Source organism: Pyrgilauda ruficollis, unplaced genomic scaffold (assembly GCF_017590135.1).
Source record: "Pyrgilauda ruficollis isolate IOZ18807 unplaced genomic scaffold, ASM1759013v1 scaffold50, whole genome shotgun sequence".
In the NCBI taxonomy this organism is placed as follows: Eukaryota; Metazoa; Chordata; class Aves; order Passeriformes; family Passeridae; genus Pyrgilauda; species Pyrgilauda ruficollis.
The window spans coordinates 2,210,552-2,223,559 of record NW_024526600.1 but is presented as its reverse complement, the minus strand read 5'-3'; the positions used below and the strand labels follow the sequence as shown (position 1 = coordinate 2,223,559).

The window sequence follows — 13,008 nt, the reverse complement described above, 5'->3', positions numbered from 1 at the left end:
CATTCTTTTTCTGAAACTAGGATTTCTCTGTCAGTCTGACAAGATCTACAAAACATCAAACACAAATACTTCCTCAAGCATCAGACAAGAATACCTCTTCATCCCACAGGACCTTATTAGCTGATAAAAGGTTCAGATACCAAAGATCAAATCAAAGATTAATCCAAAACAATCTTTAATATGTCCAAATTGACACATCTTTTAAAGATATCTTTTTACTTTTCTTACTTATGCTTTATATTCTTTTTGAGGCTCTTCTAAATATATCTTTTTCCACTGCTTGATGCCAGCCTCTTGAAGTTGATATACTACGGTTTTCATTGATTTCACTGAGCTTTGGAATCAATATACAAGATATAGCTTTGTACATTCTCTTCAAACATGCCATTTTAAGTGCAAAGGGAAATAAAAGAACATGAAACAGTTAACTTGAAAACTTATCTCAGAATGGTGAAGTAGCATGACAAAATGATAAAGGTTATCATAAGGAGTAATTCCCTCTTTATTTAATTTCTGTCTCCATATTATGTATTTACAAACAAAGCTTTCTTACAAATTGGAATTAAACTGTTTCTGTTTTGCATCTTGCTTCAATTCTGTTCAGCCAAGGGCTATGAGCCCAAACACAAGCAATGCAGCCTAATTTGTATCACTTACACTTCGGAAATTGGCCTTTAGAATAGTGTGCACACAATAATCAAGTCCCATGCTGCCTCTTCTTGTGAACATTAGGACTGAGGTTAATAACTTCCTTTAAAGTGCAACTTAAGACTGTGATAGATCCTTTCTGCTTTACTCCAAGATTACACCTCAGAGCCTCATAAAGGCAAAAACTAGCAGTAATGCTTGGAAAAGAAGACTAACAAAATGTAGTGCATCTTCGTCACTATTCAAAACACAGGTTTGGATAGCACTGCTTATATGATCTTTATAATATTTTACTATGAAAGCTTGCCAATTTTCTACTAATAGAAGAATCATGACTTGGGAACAAAACTAATGCAATCTGCTTTGAAACTACCAGTTTATTGTTAAGAGTGCCTAAATGTTGAAAGCAATGTTTCCTATGCAGATACACTTGGAAAAAAAAAAGTGAAAGTCTTACATGTATTATTCAGAACTATCTGTCAGTAAAGGTTATTGAATGGGTACCTATTCTGCACATGGGAAAATTTTATTTTCTCCCCCTACTGCTTCCCAAGGTTCTTATGACCCATTTTATTTTATTGTTTTTAAACTCAGGAAAAGTTTAATCTTTCAGGCTAGGCTTCCATGCTGTTCCCCTTGGGCCACCAGTTCCCACCACACTGACTCAGTTTTTCCAGAGGCAATGCCTCAAGCTAAATTTACTGTACAGGGAGCCAGAGATCAGTCACAAGTCACATGGAGAAGTTAACTTCAGGTATTACAGAAAAACTTGCAAAGCCAAAAGTAACAAGTAGATGGCTTCTAGAAAGGTTTGAGAACTAGTATGAAACAGTTCCTTTTCCTACATAATATGTTTACTAAGGCTCCCTTTACACTGTGGAAAAGGTTTGGAGGGTTGTTATTTAAGAAAGGAATGAAGACATGACTGATCAGCTTATTAATATACATCCCTTTCCAGAATCAGAACGAGCTATAGGCTTGCCAGTCCCCTATTAAAATCCTCAAAGTCACTCAGTCAAGATCTCCTTATTTTTATTGTGAAGTCCATTTTCAATTATGTACAAGGCAGTTAAAGTTTGACACATGAATTGAATGTAAGTATTTCTAGTACATTTTTCATCAACATTTGCAGTATTCCCGTGTTCCTCAGACCTGTGAGTCATACTAGAGGAAGTCTGTGGACCTAACATACGATCCTGGTGGTTTTGCCTGTGCTCAGTGAAGCCAATTTGAACACACAGAGCCAATCTGACATTTCCCAGAGTCGTTGGATTTACTGGATTTATTGTGAGTGCTTAGAGTGATTGGACTTTTCAGTAGATACATTGCTTCCTGGAAACATCATGGCTAATGCTCTCCAGTCACTGTGCACATCCCTGCTCACATATGGGCTGCTGCCTGGAGTCCAGGTGTGGAATATAACTGCTGGGCAGGTCCCCTCCTTTTGTATGGAGAGGACCAGAGCTGCCCTGGACACGATTTTACAGAGAGCCCAATGCACCAGCACAGAGCTTCAGGGCCAGGAAATGGGCACAGGGCAGGCAAACCATCTTGTGAGACAGCAGGTCATAACCTGAGCACCTGCTTCCTGCATGTTATTCTTGCACAGCAAAATGGAAGGTGGGGAGGTACCTGGGAATACCCAGATAGAAGGAGAAATGCAGATAGGAAGATACCGTGGTGGGGAATTTTAAATATAATTTTCTTCAGGTAGTCTAACACAATTAAGAAGGATTAAAATATCTAATTTCATTTATTGCTGATTTTGTTTGGTATTCACCAAATAGTTTTAGATTGTATTTTTGCAAGTTGATTGCTATGATTATACCCTGTAAAAAAACTCAGAATATTGTAATTGGTTATGTATTATTTTACATATCAAGACCAACCTAATATGCTTCATAGCTCTGCAGGATATGAAATTACATGCACATTTCAGTTTTCATTCCTACAGTTCAATGCTTTTTAACAAATTATTTTCTTAAGGATTTCTTAAGGCTTTGTAGTTAAGGGCTGCAATCTGCTTGCTATCCACAGGGAGTATTACCAGAGATTAGCAGTACTTAAACTGATGAAGGAGATATGTCATGTCTCTTTTGCATCTGTATAAAGCTACAACTCTAACAGATTGGCTGCAAAGGGCATAATAATTGGACAGAGATCCTTTCTCGGGGTTTTTTTTTTTTTTTTGGCAAAGTATAACAGTTCTGCCTTTAAAAGCCACATATTTCCATGAATCCACAACAAACCAGTTGGAGTGGAAACCTTTTCAGTCTTGAAAAAAACTGGAAAGCAGCATATCCTCAGAAATTTGTGGATCTTGTCTAGCAAAAATCTTTCTCTGCCTTTCTCTGTGAATCACATAACATATGTATTATTTTCAAGTAGATAAACAAATGCTGAATTGCACATACATGCGAAAACTGGGATGGCAATATGTGTGACTGGGTTTTCCAGTGCACTGTATTAGGCAGAAGGTGAAAAATCTCTGGAGCATCTTCTTCACAAAGGACCTTAGGATTTCTATTAAATGTCTCTCTGGGGTTACAAAGGGTCTTGTTTGGTACTTCAGTAGTGTATCAAAGAGGTGTAGCAGGATGGAACATTAACACTATTTCCCTCTCTTTTGTCAGCATAGACATGTTTTCCTTAGCAGCGAGGGTTTTTTCCTTATTGATCTTCCTTTGTTTGCTCAGAACCTCTTGACTAATTCCTACAAACCCATGACTGTAGGACGTACCTCAGCATGATTTTGTGGCTTTGCTTCTTATCCAGTTGTTAGCAGGATGGATCGAGCCCTAGGTTGGGTTATTACTCTGCTCTTGCTCTGGACCCTAACCATGGGACAAGTGCTTCTAACAACCCACTTCTTGCCTTGCCCATCAGGTCTAGAAGCTCTTTCACACAGGAAGCTTATTCATTTTTAATTCATTCAGCAGCACCAAAAATCTAAATGCTGTCCTGGCTCACAGGAGGAAAAGCTGTTTCAGGTCCTCTTAAAAATGAATGCCAAAAGTTACCTCTATATATTCAAAAATTTGATTTTGGAATTGTCTCTAATGACGTTTTACTGATCAAGTGAGTTTTTTGGTGGTTTCCTACAAAGGTTTGATTTCACAACCTCTCAGGAATATGTAATTATTTAAATAGGCAATCCTGGTCTAAATCTCTGGTAAGCAGGCAGTGTCAACTGTATTAGAAGTAGTTTAATTACATTTGGCCATTCTGTGAGGGAAAGCATTGTCCTGCAATAACATCTCTGGTTATGCACATCACTGTGGACATCCAATCAGATTGAAACTATGTCCTTACAAAGAAAATGTTGAGCCACCACAGCTCTATCATTATAAACTGCAGCTTTTAAAAGCTAGTCTCCCTCTGAAGCTGTGAAGTGCATCTTGAGCAGTACTGCCGTGTTTTGTTAACCTTGCTTTGTCTCGTGTTTTGAGGAGCCACACAGGGTAATTCAGCCTACGAAATTTGTAGGGAAAAATCAATAAAAGCAGGGGTGTCTTTACCAAAGACAGTCAGCTCTGCAGGGTCACTGTCGCGCTCCCCCACCATGTTGGTCCCCACACACGTGTACATTCCTGCATCACTTTTTCTGGTGTTGGAGATCATCAGCTTCCCACCACGGATCTGTTTCAAAACAAGGAACATATTTTTAATTTCAGGTAAATAAAATACATCAGAAAAAGTGCTACCTTCTTGGGTGACAAGTTCTACAATGAAGACATTCTAAACTTTTGTTTGTAAATATATGTATACTTTTAAAATTACATATTTAAATATCTTTAAGTTGTTCTAGAACACATTTTTATCCCACTGACTAATTTCAATTTGCAACTGATTTCAACTGCATTTGATCTTGTTCCTTTGGCTTTCATTAGATTCTTTACATTTCAAAGATTACATTTCTTGCTGTCTCTTGGCAGCACAGAGTACTTTTATTTCCTGCATGGTAATATGTAAAGCACTCTTGACATCTCTCTGAAAAAAACAAGGCAATTTGACTTAGTTTTATTTAGTTAATTTTATTTTATTGGTGTCTGAACAGCTTCCTTGATCACTAATAAAGACAGATTTTCCCTTTTTTTGAGGCAAAAAGACTGAATCTGGCCCAAACTGGGAATTCACCTGACAGTTAATATTTTCTTGGCTATAAAAGGTGCTTATAGAATGAAAGAGCAGGATAGATTAAAGAAATAAAGTAAAAATTTGTGGCTTGTGAAGTCACAGTGTCAAAGGTTAGACAACGGGGTGCTTCAAAATAAGCTGGGAATTTAACCCAAGACACTTGAGAGTCAGGGAATGATAGCCAGTTCTCTGCCACTCTTTGCTCTTCTACTCTTGAGTAGACCCTAGCACAGAGAGCCTGGTCCACAAACAGCAACAGCTCAGCTTCTCTGGCTTGGAATAATTCCTTAGGGATCCAGAGTCACTAACAAGCTTCCCGATAGTACTTCCATGTTGAATAAGGTCAGCACTGAATCATTCCATACAATATAAAACTTTATTGAAGAAATATTAATGGTGAAAAGCTAAGCATTTAAAAATTAGGAATGAAACATGTTCTCAACCGCTTAATTTATCCCATTTGCTTGCATGGACCATGATTTATCTCTAATCACTTGATAAGTTCAATATTTCTGCTGGATCCTTTTTCATTCAGTACATGAAATGAACGGCCACAGAACTCAACCAGTGTTACTCATTTGCTCAACATTTATTCCTTTTCAGGAACCGTAATTCTTTACCCTGACTTCAGCTTACATTTAGACACATCCAAATTACTGCAATAACTATAAAATTACTGGTATCATTCAAGATGTTGGGTTTTTTCCCAGGGATTATTTGTGCACCTCATATATTTGACTGAATTTACTTATAAACACCTCTCTGATATTCTCTGTTTGGAGAACAGAGATGTAGAAAAGGTAAAACCAAACTGGTCAAAGACATCCACTAAGTCCTTCATCTAACTGAGCACCTTCTATCATTGGATCTCCAGCTCTAAAGGATCTCCATCACACTGGATTTACAAACCAAGCCTCAAAGAAGCTCAAGCTGGAGAGCCAGACTAGTAGCAATAAACAGCCTTCCCCCCTCATTTGGAAAAGCTCAGAGAGGCAAACTGCCGAGAATAAAAACCAATTTCTATGGGCAAGGCTGTAAAGCCATGTAAGCCCTGCTGCACCCAGCTGTGGGCCCTGTGTGCACAGATAAAGAACCAGCTGAGCTGTACTCACACTGATGCGCTCCTCCCTGTCGTCAATGCGGACTTTGTCTTTCTTCCAGTAGATGGTGGGCTCGGGGTGCCCTCGAGGTGGCTGGCACTCCAGTATTGCAGGCTCTCCAGCTGCCACCACCACATCCGTAGGGTTCTGGCGGAAGTCATCCCGCAGTACTAGAGCAATACGTGAAGGGAGGGGGGAAAAAAAATTAACAGAAGTGATGACATCGTAAGTGGAGGAAGAAAAATGTAGAAATGCCTACTATTAAACAAACAACTCTCAATCATTATCAGGTGATGACTTTACTTCTTGTATTGACAGTAAAAAATCTCAAAAATGAAGCTGGGCAGATATGCCCTTTTGTCCAGCGGAGGCAGACTTCACACACAGGGCTTTTGTTTTCCCTTTTATTTTTTTCTTTCCAGATAAAAACACTGCTCTGTATTTAAGTTACAAAGATTTGTAGTACCCATTACTCCTCTTAACCTTGACACGATCACTTTCCATCATTACAAAAGCAGTGGTGCAGGTTGGATGTTGAGTTCTTTTCATGACAGAAAACAACCCTCTGAATATGTGCCTTGTCTGGGTCTCCAATCCCAGCAGAAGGCAACAAAGTAACAGAACTAATACCGAACTACAGAGTTACACCTTGGCTAAGGGCATTGCCATTATTACTGGTATTATCGTATTTCTGGCACTTACATGCTAAAATGGTCACCAGTTCTGAAAGGCGTCAGAGAAATAAAACTGATAGTAATGTACTTCCAGCATATTTATTTCTTCCTTCTATATTTTTAGTTCCAATATTTCTGCCACCTTGACCAGCCCTATCCTACTACATTGAAAAGAAAGAGCATTTAAATCACCAAGCTGTTTGAGAACTAAATTAGGCCACATAGACTGGCTTCTTACATAAACCAAGCTTTTGTAAAGGATTAGGTCCAACTAGCTGGACCTAACACACTAAATCAGTGTGTTACAATGATATCCACTTCATCCTTATTCTTCCATGTGTGTCCTAGTCTCTAGGTTAATTGACATTCTTATAAACATAAAATTGAAAATAGCTCTAGATGAGCTACTGTAATAGAATTTAGGGCATTGCCCCTCCTTGAATTTCAGCTACGCATGGCTTTCATTACAGCTTTAAAACAGTTCTCGCCCTTAATGGAACCATGGCCCTCTGAGAAATTAGAAAACACTGTATCCTAGTGAAGGGGCAAGTCAGGAAGAGTTCAGCAGAAATTGCTCAGTCTCATTTCATAAGCAGAGATAATTTACTGCTTTCAATGTTAATAAAACGTGCCCCATTTTAACATTTGGAACTGAATATTTTTCTCTCCTGTAATAAGCCAGAAGAAAAATATGATTAATGCATACAAGAATTGGTCTCTGAATAGTCTGAGGTGAGTGGGCTGTATATATCTGGCACTCGAAATGACACAGAGGTAACTTTTATTGTTCTCCATTTTGGGATACACAGGTAGATCCCAGAGGAAGGAGGGAATTAATTGGAAGTTAATTCCTTTTCTAACACACACACACACACACACACACACACACACACAAAGAGTGACTATTTAGGTCTCGCTCTTGAAGCATAAAATAAAGTGACAGGAGGCAGCTGGCAACAAATGCAGCTCTGGCAAGAACCTGTAGTCTTCTTAGGTGACACACCCAACAGACAGCAAAAACCTCAATCCCCAAATATTTCTGAATAATACAAACCTTCCGATTCACAATAATCAAATTGGCAGAAATGGAATTTATACAACTTCAAGATCAAGTGGAAGAAGTAACTTATGCAATGCAGAGCACAGAATTACTATGATGAAGATCATGGGCTGCTGACTATTGGCAGTACAACACTTTGGAAAGCCAAGAAAGTCAATATCACCGGAATGTCAGAGAAAGAACCAGAAAAAGTCTTAAAAAATCATGTTTTTTAGGAAAGCAGCTTCATATGTCTCTGTGATCCCCATGATACACAGGAAGAAAAAGTACTTCTAGACAATGCTATGCCCACATTTGCATAACTGGTAAATAGATAAAAATTAATTTCTGCTACTGTTATTACACACAAAATAAATATTATTTTTATTGGTTTGGTTCTACATGTAATTACAGAACTTCAGTGCAAATCCATTAGTGGAAAATCCCTAGAAAAATCAGCAGATCCCATCACATAATGGCTTTATATTCCTGACTCCTAACTCCTGGCAGCAATATTTAAGGGAAGCATTTTCCTTGAACATTTCACACTGCTGTATGAACCTGACAAACACAGTTTCTTGCAGTGATACACAGCAAATTACATTAACTTTCTCTGAATCATCCCAGCAACTGTGTAAGGTTCCAATCAGCCTCAGAATATGAGGCTAAGAGGTGATTTGATTTTATCACATTCTTTTACCCAAAAGCTGCACTGCAAAACTGGCTTGAATAGAAGACAAAATTGATGCTACAGGCTTTGCTTAATCTTGCTCTGTACCTCAGCACACACCTGAATCTTGAATAGGTATATCTCACCATTTCCATCTAAAGCATTCTGTGTTTTGGAGGGGAAAAAAAATGTTGAAGAAAAAAGAAAGAAGGAAAAAATAAAGCAGTGACAGAAAAGCAAAGATAAGAGAAAAATGCATGAAATATAAATTAAAGTGAGAAAATAACTCAGAGAGGAAGAGGGGGAACAGTAACTTTAGGGAAACAAAAAAAGAAAAAGCCAGGTAAAGGAAGGGATAAAGAAGAACAAAAGCAGAGAGAAAAACAAGATAAAGCACAAAAAAACACAGGCAGCCATTCCTGTGATTCAGTATTTTTATGCAATCTAACAACAATGAAATAAAGCACAGACATTAATCTGACCAGCCCAGTAACCCCAGAACGTCCAAATATCACCCCAAGAGAGAGGAAGCAGGGAAGAGGAGGGCAAAGCATGAGCTGGTGAGCTTGGCTGTCCTCCTGGAGTGGCACAGCAAGCCACAGAAGGAAGAACCATCAACTGGAAGTTGAGTTCACATGTATTAGCACAGTAAATGGAAAAGCTGCAGCACATCTTGGTGCACTCACCATACCTAATGGTACAACCACCTGTGAAAACAGAAAAATAATTGAGAGCTGCAGAATATTCCTCAGCCAATTATCCACAATTGCTGGGTACTTCCAAATAACTATTAGTGTGCCTGAGTAGACTACCCTCTCCACACACAGGCTAAATGCTTTTGTTCACCTGAGAAGTCAGCCATCCTCAGGACCCTTTTGGCAGGGCACAAACAGTAGTGTTTTAAAAATTCAACACAAGCAGCACTATGCTGCCACCAGCCTCCTCTTCCTCATTCTTTCTTGGATGTTCTTGCTTTGCTTTATTCCAATTTTACAGACAGCTCCCTTGGTGCTTCCCTACATTTTTGGGTGTTACCTCACATTCTTTACTTTAAGGGTGGTGAGGCCTAAAGGAGTTCTGGATGCCCCATCCCTGGAAATGTTCAAGGCCAGTCTGGGTGGAGCTCTGAGCAACCTGGTCTAGGAAAGGTGTCCCTGCCCATGGGGTACTGCGTGATCTTTAAGACCCTTCCAAGCCAAACCTTTCTGTGATTTTATGACTGAACAAGGGGTGCCAAAGGGGAAGATGGCCCCCCTACACTGCATGCCAACCCTGGGACCACAGCACAGTCGTACCCCAGGGGCTGTTCCCCCCACCAGCCTGACAGCAGCACAAACACCCTCACATTTCAAAAGGCAAAGCCTTGCAAGGGCAAAAGCTTCCAGATGGCCGAGCCCCACTGCCTGGAAAGGCACCGAGGGACTAGAGGGCTGCAAAGAACAGCTAAAGCACACACAGAGCCTACAACGGCGCTGTGGACAAAAGTTAATTAAAGTTTGATCGGTCTCTTTGTGGCTCAAACAAGCTGATGCTGCTCAAACAAGATAGATGTCTGCAAGCAGTCACGGCAGTCTTTAAGGCAAGCAAAGCCCTGCACAGCCATTTCCAGGTAGCCAGGAGTGTAACCAGGGAAAGGGAGCACATCCAGCAATGGGATAAACACACGGAGCACGCACCTGCCAGAGCGAGGGATGAGGGGAAAGGAGCAAAAAGGAGCCCCTGCTCCCAAGGCAGCTGCTAACCAGCACCTGCCAGCTTAGGCCCAAATCCAGGCCCTGGTCAAACTGAGGCTCATAAACTCAGGGAATTACATGGAAACTGAATTAATTTCCTCGGCTGAGGTTCCAGCGATTTGTTTAAAGGAAGTGGAGATAAAGGCACGATGTTCATGGGGTAGGAGGGAAGGTGGCGGGGTCAAAATTATTCTAGGCTAGATATCCATGCCTTAATCCTTCTTTCCAGCTTTTAGGCCCTTAGAAAGAAAACATTTTTATAGGATTTACATTTACATGATGATTACAAATAACCATCTGTCTGCTTCCACTTTTTCAATCTGGCCCATGTCCCACGAGCCCCCAGCCTGTGGTCAGAGCAGCTAAGCTGGAAGGAAGAAGTGGATGCCCGTCAGGAGGCTTTGGGATAATTGCATTCTTCTCCCACCAGCGCTTGTCTCTCTACCTCCTCCCCCTCTGTGTGTATGGTGAACATCTGAAATTACCGGGGACAGGAGGGAGGAAAAGAGTATCTTTATTGCCCTTTTCAATGAATTATAATGTCTTAAAACACAGCTACATCTGTTGTGCTGACTAGAGGGTATAAAGAGATATCGAGTAAATATTAATGTGCTTCTGTAACTTGGGTCCTGGTAGCTCATCTTCCCCCTCCTGTCCTGTTTTGTGCTTATATCTCAGAATAATATTATTCTCATATAAAGATTTTGCACAGCCACACTGGTGGTGGTTTGGTCACCTGCCACACCACAGGCAGGTCTCCCCGGATCCAAGGCACTTCCCCACAGGCATTTTCCTAAATCCTCATCTCTCCACAACTGCTTTGGCACTTTCCCCCTCTGATACATACTGATATGAACAATCTACAGGAGTTATTAACTCAAATAACTGCCCAGATGTAATGCAGTGGACAGATTAAAGGATTATTATACTTTAGGTAGCATATGGTGTGGGGAGGTATTTTAGATCTTGACTAATGTGTATGATCTGCTGAAATGGTCCCTGAGCAAGCCAGCACTACCTGTGAAACAGGATGACAGGAAAAAAAAAAAAAAACCAAGAGGTCACAGACAACTTCCCTTGTGAAGAATAATAATACACTTTGTTTGGAGATGCTGCTGCATGACCTCGTTGTTTCAGCAACTGTCTCTGCTTCATTTTGTAAGGAAAATTGCAACACAAACACCCAACCTTGGCAATTGTCCTAAGCAAGACTCTCAGGGAGTTCTTAAGCTCCCTCTGCATGTGCAGAGGAAAAAGCTGTAGCCAGGATAAAGGTGCTACCTTAAAAAAAAAAAAAAGTTATAAGAAGCTATAAATTTTTCCTCCTGTTTTTCCCATTATTTGCCTATCTCCTGATACTGATACTGCCTAACAGACATGAATGTTAGTTAACATACCATGACTTAAATATGTTCAGTAAAATTAAGCCCCAAGTCCATGAGAATAATTTTCATAGTGTTAGGATATTTTCAAAGAGTCTTGCAGCTTCAACAATGTTTGATTAGTAAGGTTCCTAGAAATCAAAGTAATGATCAGCACAGAGATACCTGCATCAAGAAACAAAAGGAGCATCTTCTTCCTTGCCAATTCAGCAATTTTCTTTGGCATCATCCCTTTTTCTCACTCAGTATTTCATGTGCTTACCCAGTACTTACAGTTCAGGGTAGCTCTGCAGGCCTCAGTAAAGACAAAAATGTAGAGAAAACTGACACATCCTCTACAACTTTTAACTGTTCATATACACAGATATAGGCATACAAAAAATTATGATGATCATTGATATCTAAATGTAAAAGTGTTACTTCTAAAGACAGAATATATTAAACAACATGAACAGAGAATTACAGTGTTGAGGTGGGTGAAGTGACAGTGACATTCCAAATAAGGAGACATTCCAAACAGAGTCAGTGGGAGATAGCTGGCTTTTTGCCTCTCCTCTACACTGTACTCTGAGGTGCACCCCAACTAGCTGATTGTACAAAGGTCAGGAAAGAAGATGGACTTTTTCCTTTCTTATTTATAGCACACACTGCCAGGAGCCAGACTTTGAAATCTTTCTAGCCCAGTTAAGGGCACTGCTGACCTATTTTCCCTTTTTACACAGGTATACAAGTCATAGTTACTGCAGACTTTAGTGTATGATTTCTTTCTGATTTTTTAAAGGCTGCTATTTGGTTCGAATTAAGCATATGGAATGCAGCCTGAATATACTTCCTGCAAAATTGTATAATCTCCTTGCCTTTCTTGTGATTCACTGTGATCACCTGAATGCAATCTGACACCTCAGTATTTTTTTTTTCTGAAAGATTTTATATGGCTATTAGATATCATGAAGAGTGAAGAATTTTCCAATTTAGAACATAACATATTTATGTTTAAGCCTCCTGATTGAAAACAAAGTTCTATCACCTGTCTTCCTTGCAATGAATCCCCAATAACCTTCTCCCTTTTTTAAACTCCCACCTCCTTCCACCAGCAAATTCTGAATGCTGCAGTTAACAGTCAGCAATCTCATTACCCATCTGCTATAAATCTTCAAAAGCATCACTGTGTTTTGACAGTCAAGAAAGGCAAAGGGAAGCAATAAGCATAACCAAGTATTCTTTATGAATGCAAATATCCTGAAGACCACATTGAAGTAATTTCAGAAATCTAAAGCTATACAACGTAATACGTTGAAAAATTTTCTCTAGGATACAGAACAGATTTCTTTTTTCTTATTCTTAAAGCATAATCAGTCTTGATGAATGCACTGCACAGATTGCTAATGTGAACAAGAGACACATTACTAGGAGTTTTATTTCACTGAAACTGAAAGCCTAACTACTTGCTTAAAGTTCAGAGACTTTCTAGAACTGATACCATAATTATAGACAAGAAACTTTTTAAAAGTGCATGGTCTGCTGTAAGTCTTAAAATTTAACAAGGATCAGACATTTAGCAGTTTGACTCAGATCTGAAGATAGCTTTTACATGATCTTCACTTTTAATGGACTACATATTCAGA

General features: G+C 39.5%; 1 protein-coding gene across 1 annotated transcript in view; it reads right to left on the bottom strand.

The window, feature by feature from the left end:
• ROBO2 (roundabout guidance receptor 2) overlaps nucleotides 1–13,008 on the bottom strand; it is a 406,078-nt gene that overhangs the window by 110,030 nt on the left and 283,040 nt on the right. Inside the window, exons 3-4 of the mRNA XM_041480236.1 lie at nucleotides 5,898–6,055; nucleotides 4,167–4,287 (exon numbers count right to left, since the gene is read on the bottom strand). Coding sequence (XP_041336170.1) covers nucleotides 4,167–4,287; nucleotides 5,898–6,055 — 279 coding nt within the window. The remainder of the gene's footprint in view (nucleotides 1–4,166; nucleotides 4,288–5,897; nucleotides 6,056–13,008) is intronic.